This window comes from Drosophila albomicans, chromosome 3 (genome assembly GCF_009650485.2).
Source record: "Drosophila albomicans strain 15112-1751.03 chromosome 3, ASM965048v2, whole genome shotgun sequence".
Classification (NCBI taxonomy): domain Eukaryota; kingdom Metazoa; phylum Arthropoda; class Insecta; order Diptera; family Drosophilidae; genus Drosophila; species Drosophila albomicans.
In genome coordinates this window covers 32,981,147-33,004,480 of record NC_047629.2, presented here as the reverse complement: position 1 = coordinate 33,004,480, position 23,334 = coordinate 32,981,147, and the positions used below count along the sequence as shown (strand labels likewise).

Below are 23,334 nucleotides of genomic sequence, written 5' to 3'. Positions count from 1 at the left end.
GCTTTCCGGTAGCCTGGCTCATAAAACCCACAAATTTATGACCAACTGACGCTTTGGCACTTGTGTCATTTGTTTTTTCTTTTGTTTGTTCCTCTCTGTGTGGGCTTTTCAATTTATTTCCCAACCAGCGAGAGATATTCACATTATTTATAAAAATTAATTTTCATGTTTGCTTTATTTTATGTAGATTTAATGTGCTGCCAAACGAAATTGTCACTTAAATTTAATAGCCTGTGGCCAGCTACGCATTTCACACACACACATACATACCGAAAATTGGCTTTATAGCTAGAGTAAGGTCAAGAGTTTTTCCCCTAGAGTTTGTTGTTTTCTATTCAAACTGATAACAAATAGAGCTCAATTTTCGGTGCTCAAGCTGAGCTGCTTTTCCACTTGAGTAAATGTTGGCAGCAACAAAAGGAAGAATAAAATGAAAATGAAAATAAAAAGAAAAACAGCAGCTGCCTATTAGAGAAAGTGAAACTGGACCGTGGCAAACTAATTGAAAACCATTATTTGCCAGATTAGGCCAAAACAAATGGCCAAGGTTAATCGCGAGATTTGCATGAACGCTACCCCGCGCCTAAGGCTTAAGCCTTGTGTGTGTGTGTGTGTGTCCTTAACGAACTGTAGAAAATTGAAACCCGAGCAAAGCAATTGCAATTTTATTTTAACTGAGAGGCTTAGGCCCAAGGCTCATCATTCCATTCCCATCACATAGTTTTGTAGCGAAACCCGTATTTCCTATACCCTTATCCCACATCCAGAGCAAGACACTTGACTGTGTCAAACGACCTTTGATGGGTGAGTTGGGATAAGACTTTTGCCGCGGCCTTTAATGAACTTTTAGCTACGCACGTATCGCACAGATATGCTATGCATTAATTACACTCTGGGGCCAAGCTGGATGGGATGGGAAGAGGTTGGAGTTGGGGTTGGGGGCAAGTCGAAGACATTCCCTGGCGTGCGGAGCTTATCAAGAAACGCGCCATCAAAGTAGGTGGCGTAAATTAACAAATCTTTCATGTGACCTAATTAAATCAACGCGAGGTCGTTCCAATGTTCCAACTACAGTCAGTCTTTTGAGTCACTCTCGTCTCCCTCTGCTGCGCTGATGAGGCGTTGCTGCAGTTACTGATTTGTTGCCCCAGCACTTCAGCAATTTAACATTCGTCATGCTCACGGCCAAGCAAAATAACCAAAAGGCAGACAAAGCTCGGAACTCAGCTTCAGTCCACTCATCGCAACATTCAGCTCATTTAAGTGGCCGATTGGTCAGCAGCTTACATCTTGGGAAATCTCCTCAGCAACACAGCAACAGCAACAGCAGTAGCGGCATCAAATTTGTTTGCTCTGGGGGCAACTGGTAAGGCAGGAAAGAACTGTGTCCAAAGCCTCAAGTTGCTGTGACCAAGTGGGGCAAGAACATGCAACAGACACCACATCTCTCTCTCTTTCTATATATAGTAGGAGAGAGGGATGTCTGATGTCTGAAATGTCTATAAAGTCAGGAGTGCCATCAATGCAATGGATGCCATCAATGCAATGGATGAGTGAGTAGTTCTTGGCAATAAGCAAAAGTGATCACATTGAATTGCATTAAAGAGCGAGACAAGTGATTCTTCGTAAGCTTTCGAGTGCAACTCGTTTAATGCGGATCGTCATGGCACCGAAGATGATCAACATGATTATGATGATCCTCAAGCAGTCGAGGAAATCTACAACTTCACTTTTTATTAAGTTGAAACCGTATGAGGAAAGTTGCGGTTGGGAATTAAAGGAATTGTTTAACGATCGTCTGCGTATGCGAAAGGAAAACTTAATATTTGAGAAACTAATTGAGGGAGGAGACAAAAGTTTTACAGCGGATACGACATTGAGAAAAATAATTACAAGCTGTGTTGTAGAGAACATTCTTAGGAAACCCTCTGTCACTAAAAAATCAAGAGATGTCCGTCCTAGAGAATGATCGTAACCGATCTCTCAAGTAAAGTTTATTCTGGTAATCAACTAATATCATCTTAATAAATAAACATAGAAACATTTATAAGATCAATGATCTTTGGATTATTTTCTAATCTCAAAAGATCACACTCCGTTTAGGCAACAGGTAAACAACTGTGTGTCTTTTTGAAATAAATTTCTCAGATCATTCACAGACACTTAAAAAGTGATTATTTGTGATCCTTGTCCAGTTAAGATATAAATCTCAGCTGGCTTCTCAGAACATCTAGGGACACTCCCATCGCTTATGCTCGGTTATCCTCAACGTAAAGCGGTAGCTGGTGATTCATGCATAATCATGTAGATCAGTTGTCAGATTGTAATAAATTGGCCAACAAAAAAAACTACATAGCCCGAAACTTGTCTCGGTTCACACCCTCAACTGTTAAATTTCGCAATATTGTACAATTAGTAGATGACGCTGACAGATCTCTCCGCTGTGGACAAAAGTATTTCTCAACCTTTTTAGAGAGAAGACCACAAAAAACTGAAATAAAGAAATAAGAAAGAAAACCGCGTGCGCTATCAAAACAAAAGATGACAACAAAGCAGCCTCGTCAGCGTCGTCGTCGTCTTCGACGTTGGCAGTGAAGTTCTAAGAATGAATCATGCTGAGTAGACGCCATGCGCAAAACTGATCTCCTCGAGCCGGTTGAGCAACGACTTAATTGCCACACAGACTCGACCCAGACCCAGGGCACAAGTGTCGGAGCCCAAAAATAGTTACGAGCCAAACGGATCAAGGCAGACAGACTGAGACTGAGACTGCGACTGTGAAGGAGATGGAGATACGAGTTGGCAGACGATGACCATAAAGAACCTACACGGTCGGCATATTTCTCAAGGGCCCGCGTGTGTTGTGTTGATGTTGCCCAGTGTGAGAGCAGCAGCAGCAGCAAAAAGGTCAAACGTGGCCACTTGCCACAGATACCAAAATGAAACACAGGAGTTGACCATTGTCCCAATGTCCAAAGTTGTTTCAAGTTGTGTTGCTCGCTGAGGTCTGTGTGGTCTCAACGTCTGAAATGTAAAAATTTTCTGTAGCGTCAGCAGAAGCAGCAGCAGCAACAACAGCAGCCACAGCTCCTTAAACAAGTTCTCTTTCTAGAGCTGCGCTCTGTAGCTGGAAGCTGGCGCATTCCTTCATTCCGAACCGGGCAGCGTATTTGCAGTGACTTTCATATATGGACTGTTGCGGGATGCCGGCGTTTTGCCGATTTGGGCAGCCTCTCTGCGCTTCAAACTTCATCTCGATCTCTTTGCCCAGTCTTGCGGTGGTTTCGTTTACCAGCATACCAATTTGGTTGCTTGCCTTAACACCTCCGAAACATGCAAGGATCGAGAAACAGAGCTGAGGTGAGCTGAGCTGAGGTGAGGTGAAGTGGCTGTAAGGCGGTCGCCTGGATTCCATGTCCATGTTTCATGTTTTATGCGCATAAAATGCATTTTAATTGTTGCATTTGAAAGAGCAGAGAAAGAGAGAGGGAGAGAGAGAGAGGGAGAGAGGCAGAGCATCTTGGCATTTTCTCACGCTCTGCCACAGAGAGAGAGAGATTATGTAGTCGTCTCGTCGTTTTTGGGCAATTTCATAATGTGCTTCCCATCCACACAACATGGCAATTATCCACGCCCCAAAACGGCAGCTCCAAATAACAATTACATTTTACATGTTTATTAATAAGCAAAAGAGCATTAGACCGAGTGAGTGAGAGAGAGAACGATATAGAAGGGAGTCAGAGAGAGAGAGATCTCTCTCTCTCGAGGGAAGGCTGCCCAGAAGCGTTGGTCCACACTGATAATTAAGTAGTTATGAGCTTAGACTAGACTATTTGCTTCCACTTCTCTACTCTCCACTCTCCACTCTCCGCTCTCCACTCTGCCCTCTCCACTCTCCGCACTCCACTCTCCATCTAGTGCCTTGTTAGGCATACTTGAAAGCAGTTAAGCGCCGCAGTACTTCAAGTCGTCCACTCCCCGCCTCGCCTCCTCTGCTGTCCACTTTACCACCAAATGGAACTTCAGGCAAATGAAGCATTAAATCGTGCAAACAAACAAGCGACAACAACAGCAACAACAACAACAAAGTTGTATGCCGACTCTAGATAATAATAGTCCGAGTCTACGCAAAATACATAGATGGGGAGCTTTGTAGTGGAGCACTACGAGGCGGGAAGCGGGCGGGGTTTGAACGGGCGCCATAGCATTTACATAATGAGCATGTCGGGGTTAAGTCTTGAGAGACTTGCGTTTTGCGTCTTGCCAAATGCCAAGAAAGCAACAACTTGCAACTTGCAACTCTCGCACAACTTGCAACAACAACAACTAGATGACTGAAGAGGGTGAGTGAGAGTTAGTTGCGTCCCAAAAGGGGGTGTGGCCTGGTCTTGGTCTGGAGCCCACCATTGTTATGACATCTAAACAAAGGACGCGGCTTGAGCCATCAACGAGTGCAACGTGCAACAGTGTTGCAAGAAAAAGCAGTGCGCGGCAAGCCCAAGCCCAACAATTTATGCCACCATAATGTGTGTCTGCAAAGCATGCGGAAAATTATGTTGCGCAAAGTTATGAAAAAGTTATGCTGCCAAAGTTTTAAGATATTCTGACAGAATGTCTATACAACTATCGTTAGTAGAAGTTTAGCAAGAGAACACATAAATGTAACACATAAATTATGTTGCAAACTATGTTAGAAATAAATTAAAAGCTAAAAAGATGGAAGAGTTTCTAACAACATTACGTAGAAACTATCGTTACATGACTCAAAAACAGAATGGGTAAATATAATTTAATAACTATAATAAAAAATATAATTACAAAAACTAATGCGTGATTTATGAGTACACAGAAAGAAAACATGAAGATTGAAAAGTAGATTACAACTCTTGATTTAAGATTTTCTTCTTCCGAGATTTTTCCATTCTCCAAACAAGATTATAATCAAGATTGGTCAATGTGGAGTTTTTGTAGAATTTCGATCTTGATTAGAGATCAAACCTTCTTAGTTCAGTTTAAATATCATACAATATTCAATACTTTATTCTTGATTTTAGCAAGTTTTTTTTTCAAGTGCAGATTGTTCACAATGAAAAATATTTAATATGTGGAAACGAAATTATTTTTTAGTGCTGGGCAAACTATTATTTTTTAATATTCTACTCAAGTAAGTTTACAAAGTGTGAGTTTCTAATAAATGGAATTTACAAAGGCTTTACATTGTTTTGGATAATACTTTTAAGCATTTTAAACAAATAATATCAGATTATCTATCTGTAAAACTCTATATTGATATTGCTTAAACAGTTTCTGAAATAATTAATATTAATTATCGTATTATATCCATAACATATTACGCAACTATTTACCACCTGTTTTCTTAGCACTTATCTAATTGTATTGCAACACGCTTAAAGTCGATTAAAGCGTTGCGCTTTGATGGTGGAATCAGCAGGCCATCAAGTGATTTAAGCCACGCTCTAAGCCCACAAATTCTTGGCTGACGGCGTTCTCATGTCGAGTGCAAGGAAACAGGAAAGCAGGAAAACGACTGAGCGACTGAAGGAAGGACCACAAAACACCAGCCAAATCTCACAATGGTCAACAATGCAACAACTTTAGGAATTATTTCGCATAATGATGATATAGTGCCGCATAGGCTGTGGCCCCGTGCAACACACTCTGAACTGAACTGAGCTGAGCTGAGCTGAAGAATGCGGCCAGCAGCCAACAGCCGCAACAACGACAATGCAAAAAGGGCCCCAAAAAAAAAAAAGCCCAACAGATAGAGATTCAGAGATCGAGAGAGAGAAGTAAAGAAGTGGCATGAGGTGAATGAGAGGGCCATTTAGTTTTGGTCGCTGGAAAATGATTAATAGTCGTGTGGTTGCTCGGCTTGGCCCTGGCAACAGCAACAGCAATACACCAACAACAACAGCAAGACAGCATTGGAGGACGGATGCAACACCGCAGTTGCCGCAGTTGGCGGCTAAGTGGAGCAGCCGCAGCAGCAAACGAAAAATCAGCGGCGCTGTAAATTTCCTTTGGCCCAGCAGTCAGAGTGAAAGAGACAGCTAGAGAGAGAGGGAGAGAGAGAGGAAGCGCAGTGTCCATGGGGCAGGCAAGCAGCGATGTGTTGCTTGGTCTCAGGCCGTGTTTGATTTTGTATCTCTGACTGTGAGAATGTTGTACGTGTGAGTGAAGATTTTATGCCTGCCTGCCACACTTGCCCCCTCTCGCTCTAACACACATGCTACTACCTCTTTCGCTCTCTCCTGCTCTTTTTAACGATTTAATGTTTTGTGAACTGCTTAAATTGTGCAAACAATTTGAACTAAGTGCCACAATGAGCTGAGGCAACATCAGCAGCAACAACGGCAGCCATGGTCGAGGCAAGAGGAGGTTGCACAAAGCTTTTTGATGTTGTTTGGGGCACCGTCTTGTACCTTGGACCTCGGCGCACAGGAAGTGCAACTTTAATGAAGCGTTTAAGTGGCAGTTGTTGTTGCCGTTGCTGCTGCTGCTGCTGCTGTTGATGATGCCAGCGATTTTGGGCACACGGAAGGGAAGGTGTTATGCAGCTGCTGCCTCTGCTGTTGTTGCAACTGCTGCTCAATGAAGCAGCTCTGGGAATGTTAGGCATGCCCTGGGAATCGCTTTTGCCAAGTGTTGCCCGAAATGAGCTGCTTAAATTGCATTAACTACGAGAACACATACGCTTTATTGACTTGTCTCCTCTCCTTAAATGTATATATTAAATGTTGCGAAGTAAACAAATTCGAGTATTGATTTCAGTTGCTTTGTCTGCTCTTAGCAAATGTGTAATTTAATAACTCGACAAGAATCTCACGAGCAGACAAAAACACCACTCACACTCCCATCCTTTCATCCTCTCACACAACATGATTCATGCTTGCAACTCCAACGCAATACAATAAAGGCAACAACAACAGCAACAATAACAACAACGCCATCAGCAGCAAACACAAACACTGCAGAGAAGGAAATAAAATTCCACGCAAATCAACTTGAAAACGAACGGAGCGATATAACAAAATAAAACACCAAGAAAGATCCGCTTTCATCTCAAAGTAGGTGAATATTTGATACCCTTGCTGATGCCAAATTTGTATAATCCAAATGTATGGCAATTTAATTTTTAGTTGTGAGGAAATAGATTGATGGTAAAAAAGGATGCTCTACATTTTGTTTTAAATGAAGGAGCACAAAATAATTTAAGCTTAATTGAGATTGTTAGCTAGAGATTACTATTTAAGATATTGCAGATATAGAAAACCAAGTTGTGTAGCTAAAATGTTGATTGTAGATTATGGGGAATTTAAATGAATATAAAATAATTCAGCTAATGGTAAGCTAACTTCCAAAATTGTTAAATTCTTCATTGTGCATTAATTTCATTTTGGAATTCTAAACAACAATGCATCAAATTTTAAATTTTTAGACCCTTCACTAAAAAAAAAAAGGAAATATGGTTTACTTAACCTTTATGCTAATGATATTTGAGGAAAAATCTACATATTGTTACAATGTTACAAATCATTTCCCAATATTAAAATGCCCAATTCAGACGCATAAAAATGCCAACTCTAAATAACTTTACAGCAGAGCAGGAACAGACAGACGTTCTTCCCCCGCTCTTTCCCCCCCTGCTTCATGCTTGCCTCCTTCAGCAGTGCGCGTCGCTGGATGGTTCCACTGTCCAGTCAGCGAGTTTGGCGCATGCGTCGACTGCTCATCGCTTGCTCCCCCGTCCCCTTTCGCTCTCCCACCCCTTCGTTACGGCGATGACTCTCTCTCACTCTCGCACTCTTCTCTCCTGTGCTGCGCTCCCATGGTTCACAAAAAAAAAAGGGTACCAGTTTCAAGACCAGTCCCAGCAGAAGCCACAAACGAAAAGTCTCTCAAGAAATTCCTTTGGCACAACAACAACAACAACGAAATCAAAGAAATCTGTTTCGGAGCGCAGAAGGCAAAAAATGTTGTCACACCGCTTTTACACACTGACCAACAGCAGTTGTTGTTCTCAATGCTGTTGCTGTTGTTGTTGTTGTTACTGCTGCTGTCGCTTGGGCCTAGGCCAAGTTGTATGTTGGTTACGTTGGGACGTGAGCTCCTTTTGTAGATTTTAGTTAATTTGTATAAAGCCTGAATTAATCACGCTTAATTGCAATAAGTTGGCCAGCCTCAACTCACTCTCTGTCGCTGTCTCTGTCTCTGTCTCACTCTCGCGATCGCTCTCTTTGTTTCGTTCTCCTTCATTCTCTCAGTTGTGTAGCTCGCTTTGGTTTTTACGTTTATTTGATTTGTTTTCAGGTAAACTGTTGCAGCCTCTGCCTTTTGCTTGTCTTCCCTTTGCGTTAGCCCTACCGCTGCTCCCCTAGCACTCTTTCTCTCTCTCTCTCACTCTCTGTCTCTATATCGCTTCTCACTCTCCTTGCTCTTTACCTGGCGTTGTTTATTTTTGGTTTTCAACATTGCTTGATTGGTTTTTTGATACCCGCTGTCCATAAGATAGAAGGGTATTATACCCAACCAATAATGCAAGTAATAAATGCAATTTATTAACTTTGATTCCATAAATAATACGTATAAGCAATTAGATCTTTGATACATTATCAGCTGAGAACCAAAATTTCGCAATAAAAATTCAACTCATATCAAATTTGTTTCTTAAATTTAGCAATAACAATATTTATGGTATTATCAATCGATAATTAAATCGAACGTTATTTATGGCCAATTTTATTGGGCAATCCCGAAAACGATTTAGCAGGTATCTGACAGCTGAGCAAAATCCATATTAGCTTGCTTACTTGTTTTTTTCTCTCTTCCCTGTGATGTTCGAATGTTTCTTTATCTTTTGGTCAAATGCAACGCGTCGCGTTGCGTTTCGTTCATAATTTCATGGAAATGCAGCTGGAGCGGGACAGAGATAGAAAGAGTGAGTGCGAGCGAGACGGGGAGCGGGATCACAACAGGTATACTCCCGAGGCAGTTGTTTCGGGCTTGATATTAATCAAGGTGTCATTGAAATCGTTTAAATTATGCACTCCAATCCCAATCCAATGCAGTCCACTTCAGTCCAGCTCTGGATTTGCCTTTTTTTTCTCGCATTCTTGTCGGCCCTTGTGAACCTTTCTCGCTTGCACTCGCAGTCGTTGTCTGTATGCTTTGTCTTTGTCTTTCATTTCTTTGTTTCTTGGTTAGATAAGTTAGCCAAATAAATAGTTGCAGCCTCTTTTTGTTGGCCGAGTGTTGCGTGAGTCATAAATTTTATTGCTTCTCCTCTGCTTCTTCTTCGTCTTCTTGCTCTTCTTCTTCGTCGTCTTGTGCTGCCTTCTGCTGATAAGCGCCAGCGTTTAGATAAAGCTGAGAATGTCTTGCCTCTTTAATATCGACAACTGTTGTGTTCTGTTGTGTTGCCCAACCAAATTCTATTTACCAGGTATGGAACTAGGTTACTTGTGAGGCTGCGTGTGGCGTAGTGGAGTCGAGAATGCTATTTATACGATAAGCTCTATTGATAAGCAAATTGACGTACAACCGGCAGAGTTCTAGACCGAGCGGTGCCCACATGTTGCGGTTCCCTGAGGACGCAAGAACTCTGGGTGAATTCAATGAACTGAATTCGATTTTGTGAAATATGAATACAATTTCGAGCTATCGAAAATACTTATTTAATCTTCCAAAATATACAATGCTTTGTGTAATTAAAGTGAATGACATATTAATTTCTTAATCGTGAAAATATATGGATTGGTGCCCAAATGTTTCAGATCCCTGGGGTTGCATGAACTCTGATTGAATTTCGTAGAATATGAATAAGATTTCGAGAATTTAAAAATACCTATTTAATCTCGCAAAAAATGCATTACTTATAGTAATTAAAATAAGTGACATATTAATTTAAAAATTGTGAAAAAAACAATAATCAAAATTGGGCCTTATATATTCTTTTCTGAGCTCTTTTAGTTTTCGTCATAATTTCTAATACTTCAGCCTCCTGACATGTGTATGACGATTAGTTATTAATATTCTTGTTTTCAATATAAAGTTAATTTCATCAAGTCTAATAGTTATTTTTTTTTAAAGATTAACCATTTTTTTTTTTTTTGCTACAGGGTGGCCAGGGTCGTATGCACCCTGTCTGCATAAAATTGTACGCACTGAGCATTCTTATTGTACTCACCATTGCTGGGCTTTTGCGGTATTTCATTGGCATCGATGCCACGCGCCTGAAAGATGTGTGTCACAGCGGTGCAATTGGGGCTGAATTGATCGATGATCGATGAGCCGCTAGAGGGAGCTGGTCCGGCGACTGGTCCAGGGGCAGCCAAGGCCGCAATTTGAGCACCGGCTAATGAGGCAGCGCCCTCTTGTGGCTGGGGCTGGGGGTGAGCATGTGTTGTTGTTGGTGCCGTTAGTGACAACAACACGAACAACAGACTATTAAATATCACAAGTTGGGCGGCATTTGTTGCTGTTACTGTAGCTGTCGCTGTTACTCTTCTTCGCCAGGGCAGAAGCTCTGTGTGAACTTGTTTGGAGAACATGTTCGCTGTGTTGTTGTTGTGGTGGTTGTTACTATTATTGAATATTATTATTGTTACAAACGTTTGTCACAATCGCAAAACACACGAATAAATTTGCGCACACACTCACGCACGCACACACACGGGCGCAGACAAAGAATACGACTTTTGTGGCGTTTACCGGCTTTTGCTTGCTTCTCGTGTTGATGTTGTTGTTATTGGTGATTTTCTTGCACTTTGCTTTGCGTGTTACGGTAAATATTTTTTTGGCCAACGCGAAAGGGAGAGCGAGACAGACGTACGCATAAAACTTACACACAGACAACTTTATGCGTTACTTTGTTTTTGCCGGCATTGCACTTGCGTGCTGCTGTTGTTGTTGCTACTTTTGTTGTTTTTAATGTGCATTTTATGATTGGCTGTCGCTGGTGCAGGCCATATGATCTTTGGTTTCGTTTACAAATTGTATATTTAAAAATCAACAATAATAAACGTATACGTTACGCATCAAATATACACGCACAAACACACTCGCAATCGCAATCGTAGTCGCGCAACACACACACGACGAAAACGAAGACGAAGCGAAACGCAACGCGGAGAGAACGTGCGTACGAATCGAGCGCGGAAATATGACTAACAGCAAAGAGTTTCGAAGTTTTAACGTTCTGTTAAGGCAATAATCCGCTAACAGATTGATAACAGAACTTATATTTTACATACGATTTTTAACAGATCGCTGCCTGTGACGTCACAATTGGAAATAAATCTTATCAAGGTAATTAATAATACCAAATATTCGTAGATACGATTTAAACAGCTAATATTGGCATAAAAGCCAGACTAGTTTTTTATATGTGTTTGCTTTACATTTTATTCTACCTTAAAAAAAACGTTATCAGAGCTAAAGTTAACAGCAGCAGTCTATCCAACTGTTGCTAATGAAAATATTTATCTTATAGCCGCACGGAATTATAAAGTGGCGTATGATATTTTTAGGCAATTATTAGCACTCGCAATCATAATTGCTTTCATAATGTGAACAATATTTCCTTTTATTTCAAAAAAATAAGATTTGCTGTCCTTGGCGGCAATGTTAGATTTAAAAATGGTTAACAGTCGTGAGTAATTATCGATAGGTTCTGTTACTTTAATCGATTGCCAATCAGCTGTTTGCAGCACATGATGTTGCAATCTGACAATCGGACCGTTAAAGTCGCTTCTACCATCGCTATAGCAGCTGTTTTTGGCGGCATTCTTTACGCGAGAAAAATACGCAACATTTTTAATACAACTTTTTGTATGATGTGTTATTGTTAAGTTTAACCAGTGTCAAGTGTCAACCACGCAATGACGGATAAAAGTTCTATAGTTGAGGCGCTCGGAAAACATTTTGGCCACAAGTGCTTCAAATCACACCTGCAGGAGCAAGCCATAAAATGCGCCGTAAAAAGTAAGCAGAGGGTAAGCAATATTAGTGAGATATTCAACTATGTTTTACCTTACAGAAAAACAGGATGTGTATGTGTCCATGCCCACAGGATCGGGCAAATCGTTGTGCTTCCAATTGCCCGGCCTAATGTGCGAAAATCAATTAACAATTGTTTTCTCGCCACTTTTGGCGCTGATCAAAGATCAGATCGATCATTTGTCCAAGATCAAGGTGCAGGCGGATTCACTCAATTCCAAGATGAGCAGCAAAGAACGTGAACGCGTCATCATGGATCTGCGTGCTATCAAGACCAACATCAAATTCCTCTACATCACACCCGAGCAGGCGGCCACAAAGTTCTTTCAGGAGCTGCTCCATTCGCTCTACAAGCACAAGAAGCTAGCGTACTTTGCTGTCGATGAGGCGCATTGTGTCTCCCAATGGGGTCATGATTTTCGACCCGACTATCTAAAGCTAGGTGAGCTGCGGTCCAAGTACCCGGATGTCGTTTGGCTGGCGTTGACGGCCACTGCATCCAAGGAGGTGCGCGAGGACATCTACAAACAGCTTCATCTGCGCCAGCCTGTTGCACAATTCTGTACCCCCAGCTTCCGCTCGAATCTGTACTACGACATTGTGTATAAGAACTCCATTGAGGATGACTTCCAGCACTTGGCAGAGTTTGCCCAGCATTGTTTAGGCAATGTCGAGGAGTTCAAATCGCTACCTAAACCACAACGTGGCTGTGGCATCATCTACTGTCGCACTCGTGAGCAGGTGGAGCGTGTAGCTGTAGGCGTGTCCAAGCAAGGCGTGGCAGCGGTCGCCTATCATGCCGGACTGAAGACAGCCGAACGAACTGAGGTCCAGGAGGCTTGGATGCGAGGCGAGAAGCCCATCATTTGTGCCACCAACAGCTTTGGCATGGGCGTAGACAAGGCCAGCGTACGCTTCGTAATCCATTGGGATGTGCCGCAGAATGTGGCCGCCTACTATCAGGAATCTGGTCGCGCTGGACGCGATGGCCTGCCTTCGTTCTGTCGTCTATACTATGGACGTGAGGATGTGCGCTCCATCCGCTTTCTGTTGCAGAATGATGCTCAGCGTGCTCGTGGTCGTGGAGATCGGGAGCTGCTCACGGAACGTGCTCTGAAGCAGTTCGAACGCATTGTGGATTTCTGCGAACAGACGCGTTGTCGCCACAAGTTGTTTGCTGATTACTTTGGTGACCCGGCGCCTGCTTGCACAGCTCAGTGCGATGTCTGCAAGCGACCTAAGCAGGCGCAGAAGGCGCTGGAGATGTTTCAGCGTCTGTGCATGGATGCCACCTTTAAGTCGGAGGTTTCGCTGCAGGACTGCGCTGATTTATATGAAGGTAAGTCAGATTTACAATTTATATAAAATTTCTTTAATAAATTATTTCTTCTTACCCTTCAGGAGGACGCGCGGGCACAAAGCGAGCTGCTCAAGAGTACGCCAGTGATGATTCGGATAGCCGTGGGGAAAGTCACGCCTCGCAGTCGAAACGTGCCAAAAAGGATGCCGAGGACTTTATACGTCAGCAGTTTAAGCTGCGCAAACAAATCAGCGCTGCTCGACAGCTAGAGCAGGAGACAAGCACACAGATTTCGCGAGTGCGTCAAGCTCAATCCACAGAGACCAAAATCGCTGGATTGCATCAAACCCAACGCGAAAAGTATCTAGATGCGATGATCGATGCACTCAAAGCGAATGTGAAGAAGTGCGAGAAGATACCTGATCAACAGCCACGCAGCTCGTTGAGACACAATGACTACGAAGCCATGGGCGTGGATATGGAGTACGAGGTGTTCCAGAAGCAGCGCGTGGTCAACATGTACAGACATGCAATGGCCAAGCAGGTGAGTGGATAGCAGAATATTTACTCTACACATTATTGACAACTCATTACTTTTGCAGCTGGCTATCATCAAACAACAAACTGCCAAGGAGATGCTAATGCCGTTAATACTCGACTATGTGCCGCGACCGGATACAAGTGCAAAAGGTGCTTGGACGGGAGGCAGCGTGGCTTATTTTGAGCGCAAACTCAAGGAGCTGGAGGAGCAAAAACCGCAGTCCTTGAAAGAGCCACCAAAAGCGTTGCGTGAGCGCAAGGGTTTTAAGCAGGACCAAAGCAAACAAACCTCAATTGCCAGTTTCTTTACCAAAGTGAAACAAGAGATTAAAGAGGAGCCAGAAGAAGAGACTACTGACCAACTGCTGCCAGTGAAAACAGAACCAACTGAGACAACAGAAGATGAGCCAGTGAATGTTAAAACAGAACCAAGTGAAGAAGAACCAGAACTCACTGAAGAGGAGCAGATGGAAAAGGAATTCGAACTAGAGAAGGAGGCACAGCTGGAGCAGGAAGCGCAGTTGGAGAGGGAGGTCCAAGAACATGAAGCGCAACTTCAGCAGGAAGCTGAACTGGAAAAGGAGGCGCAAATGGAGCTCGAGTTTGGCGAAAGAAAATACAGACTAATGTCAAATGGCGACGGCAGTTACGATACGCATCGCAAGACTCGTGTTTCGCATTTGGAGCCGGAGACACAAAAGCAGCCAGCAAAGTCCACAACCAGCAAATTAATGTTTGCCAAAGAAGACCCAATGGAGGTCGATGAAGAGCACAGCATTGATGCCATTGGTTTCACAACAGCGCGTCAAATGTTGGAGCAAAAGGAAAAGAAAAATTCTGATCTAATGAATGGAACAAAAGATAATGAAGAAGATAAAGTGGATAGAACACTTTCAGGTGGTTTTATGACAGCTCGACAGATGCTAGAAAAAAAGAGGTTAAAGGAGGAGAAATCGGAAGAAAAGAGAGTCAAAGAGGACAAATCGGAGCACAGCAGAGAGCATAGTAAACACAAATCTTCAGAACACAGGGGAGAAAAGTCAAGGTCAGAAGACAACAAAGAGAGGTCTTCAAGAGATCGCAGCAATGAAAAGTCTTCAAGGGAACACACTAAAGATAAGCCTTTATCTGAACACAGTAAAGAAAAATCTTCCAGGGAACACAACAAAGAAAAATCACAGTCGGAGCACCGCAGAGAAAAGTCACAGTCCGACCACAGCAAGGAAAAGAGTCCATCAGAGCACAGCAAAGAGAAAACACCTCGAGAACACAACAAAGAAAAGTCTGTAGCCGAACATAGCAAGGACAAAAGTTCAAGAGATCATAACAAGGAAAAGTCTTCAAGAGATCACAATAAAGAGAAGTCTTCGCGGGAACACGGCAAGGACAAGTCGAATGCCAATCAGCAAAAGAACGATGTGAGTAAATCTGTGGTGCAGTGGCTCAATCCCTACTACAAGCGCAAAATAGCAACCAAAGAGCTGTTCAAGGCGCTCGCCAAGCTGATTACACAACGCATTTGCGACGGCAGTCTGGGTAAGATTGAATTTCACCAGAATTTGCAATTCAAAATGATAATCATCTTTATTTTTTTCTTTTAGGCAACGGCGATGCTTGCAAAAACTACATTAAGGATACGTTTCATAGCCTGAAAATGATTGAGACCGATCAGGACATTGAGAAACATTTTACCATTGCCATTAAATGATTGGAAAATCTCTTTTAGAGTTGAACATTAACTCGAAAATGTTATTAACTATTAAGTACATATTTTTTTTTGTTGCTCTTTGTAAATATTGTTTTTGAACTTGTGAGTTAAGTGTGCGTTTTTTCTTCGCTCTGTCGAAAACGTTGGAGCAACCTTTAAATTATAATGATCGTTTTAAGATCAATTTAAACATTTACAGTTTCTGATTGTAGTGGGATAGAAATACAATAGTTACAATGTGACTAAACAAAAAACACGAAATATTTGTAATTCAAATTTTTGCTAATGAATAAATTTGTTAGTCTCGATTTCTTCATATTTATTTTAGTGAAAATTTTATTTCAATCGTTACAAAAATATTCGGTGTAAATCTTATGTTAAGTGTTAGATAAAAAAACGTTATAGTGATTCGTATTCTTAAACAAAAACAGGGACTTTAAGCGACGCTTCTTCATTCTCCAAAAAATTTCCTACAATTCGATTTTTGTACATTTTCAATTTCAATGATGGCAATTATGATGTTTTTTGTTTTTATGATATTCTACTTTCATATGTGCTTCTGAACAATTTATTACAATTAGCAGGGAGGCAGGGAGGTTGCTTATCGACTATTTGCTCTGTAAATATTACAAAGTCACACAAACACACAAACTAGGTCAATGCCTGGAACAGTCCTCGATCATGTCATTCGAGATCACCATGCACCCCAAAGCGAACGGTCAGAAGCACATCGAGCAGGAAGACCAAACCGGTGACCAGTGAAATGGATGCGGACGCCATCACCAGATCCAGACGATGCATATTCGGGTGCCAGTAATTGCGATCCTTGGTGGTGCTCCAGTCACGGAACAGCAGCGCAGTCACAGCAATGTAGAGGACGAATCCAACCAGAGCCCACAACACCGAAGTGCGCCAAGGCGTTCTATGAAATGAAATGTTTATTAAATTGAGGTTAGAAACTATCTTTCGTATTTATTGGTTACTCACAAATCACCGAAGAGCGCCATGATCAGATAAATGCCCGTGTGGATCACCAAAGCACCGAAGGTCACGTAGCAAAGCGCCATCACTCGAGGCGTGATGAAGACACGCAAATGCGAGTTGGTCGCCGGTTCATCGATTAGGCCGAGACAACATATTAGCAGACACTGTAGGTAAGAAAAATTATTGAAATTACTATGATAATATACATATGTACTTTCTTTTTAAAATTCCATTTCTCCATTAAATTCTTAAGTAAAACTTTTTTAAATTACCAAAGAAATCTATTAAATATCAATTAAAAAATATGAATCGTTTATTTTACCCTTAATTAAGTACACTTTCTTTTATAAGCAATATATTTTTAATACAAATTTGAAGATTTATTGGAAATTTATAAGTATTCTTGACAAATAAAGGGAAAATAATATTACCCAATGATAATTGGTAAATTGCTTCGATATGTAAATGCCTCTATTATTCGTATACTTAATATTTGTCTCTTTATATTTGTTTGTATACGTATACTTAATATTGTAATATATTCCTGTTATTTGGTGGTAGACGTATACTTGATATATTAATATGTGTGTCTTCTCTAGCGGATTTCTACTGTACGAGAGTAAGTTTACTGGACTTCCTTGTTTAACTTGTTTATATTATTGTTGCTTTTTTTGGTTATTTTTCTTTTTGTTTTTTTGCACACTTTTTATACTATATGTGTTGCATTTTTTGTTTATTTTGTATATGCAATACTCTCTTGTTTCTCGACTAATTTATGCCATATTTCAATTATAGCTTAGATCATGTATGCTAAATATATTTAATTACACATATGTATGTATGTATAAACGTTATTTTTGCTGCTAAAAATTTATTAACATTTTTCTTTGCAGTATTTGCAAAAATTAGCATAAAATTGAAATTCCTCTCGTGCTATGAAATAACTGCTTTTGTCTTCTCAACTTCTCTCACTCTCTCAATTCAACTGACATTTGCGTTTATCACATTTCTGCATAATAATAATAGCTCTCAATATATATAGATTTTGCTCAACAGAATTACGCCATACTCATTCGCTATTTGTTTATTTATGTTGTTCTCTAGGTATTTTGTTTGAAATTTTGTATTTGACTTTTTCAAACGAATTTGAAGTTCAGTTCTTATGTTAGCTGCTTCAACTATTTGTTAATTTCCTGTTAGATGCTTTAGCAATTAGCATTAGCTTTGAGAGTTGTATGAACACTTGTGACTCACCAGTTCGACGACTTTGACGCAGATGAGCGTGTAGGTTGCCTTCTTGCTGCCATTCGTTGTGGCAAAGGAGTTGTCATCCGCTGGCGACATTTCAACGCGTGAGATTTCTGCGTAGAATGGGAACATGACAATTAATTAATGATGCGCTCAATTGAATGCAAGTCGACCAGTCAGACAAAATGCTCCATTTATAGAGTAATCGCAAAGTACCTATAGATCGCAAGTAACTCATATTATTGCTCGATTTATCTTTGGTCTTATTGTCTATTTTCGGGGCAGTTGCCTGTCAATGAAACATTTGCCTTGAGTTAAATATAATGTTTGATTCTGCTACTGTTTTCTTTTTTTTTCGATTCTGTCTCGGTCTCTGGGGTTTATTGGCCATATTTGTCTCTGGGTTATTCGTTATACTCATTAGCTCGGGTGCGCAGTGGAGCGTGCTGTGGAATTTGTGTCAATTGTTCGCTGGCGCTCGCTTCCCACATAACTTCTAAATGGGCATCTAATTGATTGTCGTTTTTGAGGTACTTCGAGTATCTAAGGGTCTGATGATATCACGAACATAAAAACGTTGGGCGTGGGTGCTAAACTTCCCTGTCTGGCATTCCAAATGAGTGCTGATCAAATCTGTCAACAGCTGTCGCTATCCATTCGATAAACCTATTCGAGTACTCGCTTATTATACCAGCTACCAAGAGGGAGAAGGGTATTATAAAAGAAGGAGACATTTCCGACCTTATAAAGTATATACTATACATATATTCTTGATCAGAAGAGACGTGTGTCCGTCTGTCTGTCTGTCCGTTCCTTTGAACACTTAGATCTCAGATACTATTTGAGATAGAGCTATAATTTGTTGTTGACAGCACTTGTAATGTTTGTAAGCAGATTAAGTTTCTTTAACATTTTTGCCACGCCTACCCCCGCCAACGCAATTCGACTAGCATTGAATAAAAAGCGTAATTTTGAAGTTAGAGTCGCGAATTTAGAGTCTTAGTTGCTTTGGCTCATAATCTGGTATTTTTTTTACCTATATATACTTCATGGATATACCAAATGTGACATTCAGTACATTTTGAGCATTTATGTGGTACATTCAGTATAGTTTAAGAATAATACTGCATCGTTTAGCTTTTATTCAATTTCACAGTCTAGCACACTCGAATGTGGCTTTCTTAGTTGTTTGTAATTCTTTGACGAGTCCGTAATTACAGGTCATCCAATAATCACAACAATACTAACCGTCCGATTCAACACTTTCATTGTATTTGTTATTCTACCATCATATTCATAATACTCTTTGCATTATTCACCCATTCATATTATTCATGCGCCATTGGAGTCGCCTCTCATTGATTAGGGCTAATTGCATTACAACAACGAGGCAGCCACAGAGCGTACAATAATAAAATACCATCAAAGTGAGAAGTAGGCGGAGGGAGGAGGAGGAGAGGACTTTAGGGGGGAGGTTACATAGTTAACCCACGTAACCTCCGCTGGCATTGCTCACAAGCAATTAAAATGCAGACTGCAAAGCAGCAGAACAACATATGTAAGACTTTCCCTCCGAACGAGCGAGCGAGTGCGAAAGAGAGAGCGAGTATGTAAGCGAGATAGCATGTGACGCCCTTTTGTTGTTAGCTTTAGCTAATACACATTTTAGTGTCTGGGGTCTGAAACTCCCAAAGGGTGCTTAACTGTTGCGTGTTTGCGGCAATTACGAGTATGAAGAAGTAAACAGCGAAGTGGCCAAGCGATCGATGTTCTGATTTGCGGAATACCCTAAACGAAAATTTGACGAAGTTTGATTGAAGGAGGAAAATGGTTTTCGGTACTTTCTGAATTTGCACTTCGAATATTAAATATGGAAAATATATGCGGTATGCAAATAGTGTTCTCTACTATTATTGCTTAATTAAATTTGCAGGCAATTGTATAATTGAAATATTTGCTTAATAGATTACTCGATAACAATGCACTTTATTACTGGAAATTCAATATTATATTCATTTATGATAATTACTCGATAACAATGCACTTTATTACCGCAAATTCTATATTATATTCATTAACGATAATTTATTCACAAGACCCTTTAATTATCTTTAATTATTTTCGAAAAAGCTTTATATTTGAATATTTGTATATTTGAATTCATTTTTCCTATTTTATCGTAAAAATAATAAAAGGTATTAGGAATTATCTTTCGATAGAATTTAGATTTGATTGAAATAAATAATATTTTCATAAAATGTTGCCATCATTTCCTATATCATAAATAAATGGGTATATTGGCATCGAATTTCAAGTTCAGCAATTTCTGCTTATTGCCCACAAATAAGAGTTATTTACTGAGTATTGTTTATAAACTACTTCAAATTTCATAAAGTCAAACTTTTTTAGAAGTACGTAATATGTTAACTATTTAGGCTACACAACAAGGCGATAAAATCTGGGGAATTGTGGTAAAGTCAGTTACTTATGCGAGTACTCAAAAAAGTGGCACTCGACTCAAAACGGGGCACGACAACAGCTTTAAAGTTGTTGCCAACAAATATTTCACGTTTTTCTCTTTCTTTTTTTTTTGACTAAACCAAAACAATTTAGAAGAAAGCCTACAAAAAAAAAAAAAAATAAATACGCTTCAAAAAAAAAAAGAAAACAAAACAACCACGAAAAAATGTAAACAAACAGCATGACCAGTTGAACGGGTTTTGAGAACTGTGAGAAAACTTTAGCGTGAGCGAGCGAGAGTGAGAGGGAGAGAACGAATGCGCGAGAGAGCGAGCCACACCTGTTTTGCGCTCGCGCAACCACAAAACGTACACGCTCTCATTCGCTCTCTCTGCATATTTATGCAGTGCACTCTGCCTAATAGTTTGGCCGGCACTGTGCTTTAACCTCGTTTCGCTTTCAGGGCAGGAAGGAGATCTTTGGCAAAGGGCCAGGGCAAGGGGCTGGCAGCCCTATAACTGGTCTGTGGTGCTGTGGTCTCGTCTCACTAACTGCTCGCAATGGGTCATCGACTCGCCAGTTATGCTGATGTTGTGTTGATGTCCAAGTTGTTGTTGTTCTTTGCTGTTTTGTTTTGCTCTGCCATTCTTACAGCGACCACAAAACGTTTAATTCTCCTGACTGTTGTGATTATTTCAGCACATGTGCGCCATCTCTCTCTCTCCCTCCCTCTCTGTCTCGCACACTCTCGCTTAATTAGCTTAATTTAATTAAATCTAGTTGATCATTTCCGGCTGCTGCAGCTGCAAATAGAGCTTAAGAAACACATCAGCATCTCTGCTTGGCTCATTGAAAAACATAACAAAACTCGTTTTACAGCGCAATATTTACGCCCCCTTTCCCCCCTGCACTCCCCCCTCCGCGTTGCATTGATATGCACAACTGGTAAACTGGCTTGGGCTTGGAATACGACTGTGTGTGCGTGTGTAAGTGTGTGTGGATGTGACTGTGGACAAAAGGGGCGGCTCACACAGGCGCCTACTGACTGTACCTGGTGTGCTTGGCCCTTTTGCGCCGCTGTCAACTGAGTAACAACCTTTTTTTGCGATTTTTCCCAACGCGCTTGTTTGTTGACCTCATTTGGACCCACACCCTCAACGAGTACCTGACGAAGGCGAAGGCTTGCGCCATGTGGGTAGCTTCGTTCTGGTCATGCAATTTGATACCAACAGCTGGGGTTGTTGCCTAGGCAGCCCCCACTCTCCACTCTCCTCCTTTTGGTTGAGGGGGGTGACGACGGGTTGGACAATTCAATGACAAAGCTAGAGCTGAAGGTCAGTGTCAGTTGGCAAACTACTAGTAAACGCGATTTACCACTATAAAAGCACAAATAGTATTCTATTATCTATTTATTTTTGGCGGTTTCAGCATTATTTGCCATTTTTATTAGTCGATAGTATTTTTATTGGCTATTTATTTTGAAAAATCAGGAATTTCAAGATATTCTTCTGCTTGCTTTTCTATGAGCAACTAAAAATTTCCCCCACTATTTATTGAACCCTTTGAAAATACCTTTTTTAAGATCACACAAAATGTCCAAGCTGATCAATTTATTTCCTACATTTTGTAATCTTTTTAAAATATTAATTCACTTTTTACAGTATATATATATATAGTATATTTATAAACAATACTATTATTCAACGTATTTTTAACAATTTTACAACATTTCAAATATTGTTGTGTTCTATAAAAGTTTTCACTTTTCAAACCTGTCTTTTTGGGACATTTTGAAATACACAAGCGTTGCCTCAATTTACAGACAATTGCTATATAATTACTGTAAAACTACCAGCCATTAACAGCTTCAGCTGGCTTTGAAAATACAATAATCGCAATTATCATAATTTCAGATTGTTTTCCCAAATAGTTGCCAATTTTGTGAACAATTGTTTTTTAATTCCCCCCGTCACTTTGTATTTTGTTGAATTTATTGCCTCTCAAATTGATTTCCCAGAGTTGTGTTGCGAGTGAAATTCGCTGTGAATCATTAGATCAAATAAACAATATGTGTTAGTAAGTGCAAATTGTGCATAATTAGCAAGTCTAACAGACAAAAAGAAAAACATATGTAGTCGACAATATGTTACGCTCTTGTTGTTGCTACTGTACTCCGACGACAATTAGTTTTCAGTTTTCAGTTGTGTGTTGTCAGTTATTTTTTTTTCGGGTGGGGCTTGTGCGAGAGCGACGATCTTTGGTGAGTAAACTTGAGATCAGCGTCGAAATTAACTCATTGTATAGAGATGCATTTGGGTGATAACAAACTCAATTTTTTTTTATATAATAATTCTATGAGATGGTTTCGCTTTTGCTGACGGTTATAAACAGGTTTTTAGTTACAACATCATCATCATCATCGTTTTGCATTTGCCTACATGGCTAATACTACACACGTACTTTATTAGAAGTGCAGAAAAGTGCAGCCAATTTGCGTTAGTTTTTAGTATTTTTACACACACACACACACACTACGACGGAGAGACTCTTCGAGACACCGACACAAATACAAATACAGACACAGATAGAGTCAGATTTTTCAAGCGCGCTAAATTTTTGTATTAATTTTTTGTTCAGGTTTTCAATCGGAAAACTTCGAAACTGAAACCGACGAGAAGCCAACGTCAACTGTTGTAACGTATCCAAAACTCAAACTGTTGAGGTCCAAGCCCGCCAACCAGCCCAAGCCCACAGCTAAAGAGCGCAATAGAGAGAGAACTAGCTGGTGAGTGAGAGAGAGACTGGCTGAGAAGAGAGCGTTTAAAACATGTTTAAAAACCTAAATCGAGCCAAGTGTTTTTCAAGCTGTTTGCACAACCAATTACTGCTAAATAAATAGCTCAAATATTAAACAAAAGTTGCGAATAACTCATTAACACATTCACAAATTGCAAATATCCATAAATGTAGCGAGCAAATTGTTATAAATATTTTTAAGAAATTGTTTTTAACTTGTTTGTTGGTAGTCTGATTGGACGTCACTGTAAGCAGACTGGTTCAGTAATTAGTCAAGACA

At 40.4% G+C, this 23,334-nt stretch overlaps 3 protein-coding genes across 4 annotated transcripts in view; 1 reads left to right on the top strand and 2 right to left on the bottom strand.

Moving 5' to 3' along the window:
- LOC117566611 (glypican-6) overlaps positions 1 to 11,170 on the bottom strand; it is a 49,282-nt gene extending 38,112 nt beyond the window's left edge. Inside the window, exon 1 of the mRNA XM_034246151.2 lies at positions 10,208 to 11,170. Coding sequence (XP_034102042.1) covers positions 10,208 to 10,571 — 364 coding nt within the window. The 5' untranslated portion in view covers positions 10,572 to 11,170. The remainder of the gene's footprint in view (positions 1 to 10,207) is intronic.
- Positions 11,171 to 11,767: 597 nt separating this feature from the next.
- Positions 11,768 to 15,866, top strand: LOC117566610 (ATP-dependent DNA helicase Q5). Its single transcript, XM_034246150.2, has 5 exons — positions 11,768 to 12,003; positions 12,059 to 13,357; positions 13,420 to 13,862; positions 13,921 to 15,394; positions 15,460 to 15,866. The coding sequence occupies exons 1-5, from the start codon at positions 11,901 to 11,903 to the stop codon at positions 15,564 to 15,566; spliced, it is 3,426 nt and encodes a 1,141-aa protein (XP_034102041.1). The 5' UTR covers positions 11,768 to 11,900; the 3' UTR covers positions 15,567 to 15,866.
- Positions 15,862 to 22,945, bottom strand: LOC117566612 (uncharacterized). Of its 2 annotated transcripts, XM_034246153.2 has the most exons (5): positions 22,839 to 22,934; positions 18,015 to 18,087; positions 17,805 to 17,911; positions 16,554 to 16,714; positions 15,862 to 16,488 (listed from the first exon to the last, which is right to left on the bottom strand). In XM_034246153.2, the coding sequence occupies exons 2-5, from the start codon at positions 18,034 to 18,036 to the stop codon at positions 16,251 to 16,253; spliced, it is 528 nt and encodes a 175-aa protein (XP_034102044.1). In that variant the 5' UTR covers positions 18,037 to 18,087; positions 22,839 to 22,934; the 3' UTR covers positions 15,862 to 16,250. The 2 variants fall into 2 exon arrangements, with proteins under 2 accessions (XP_034102044.1, XP_034102045.1); XM_034246154.2 differs by lacking the exon at positions 18,015 to 18,087 and having other exon boundaries at positions 15,864 to 16,488; positions 22,719 to 22,945.
- Positions 22,946 to 23,334: the final 389 nt, after the last annotated feature.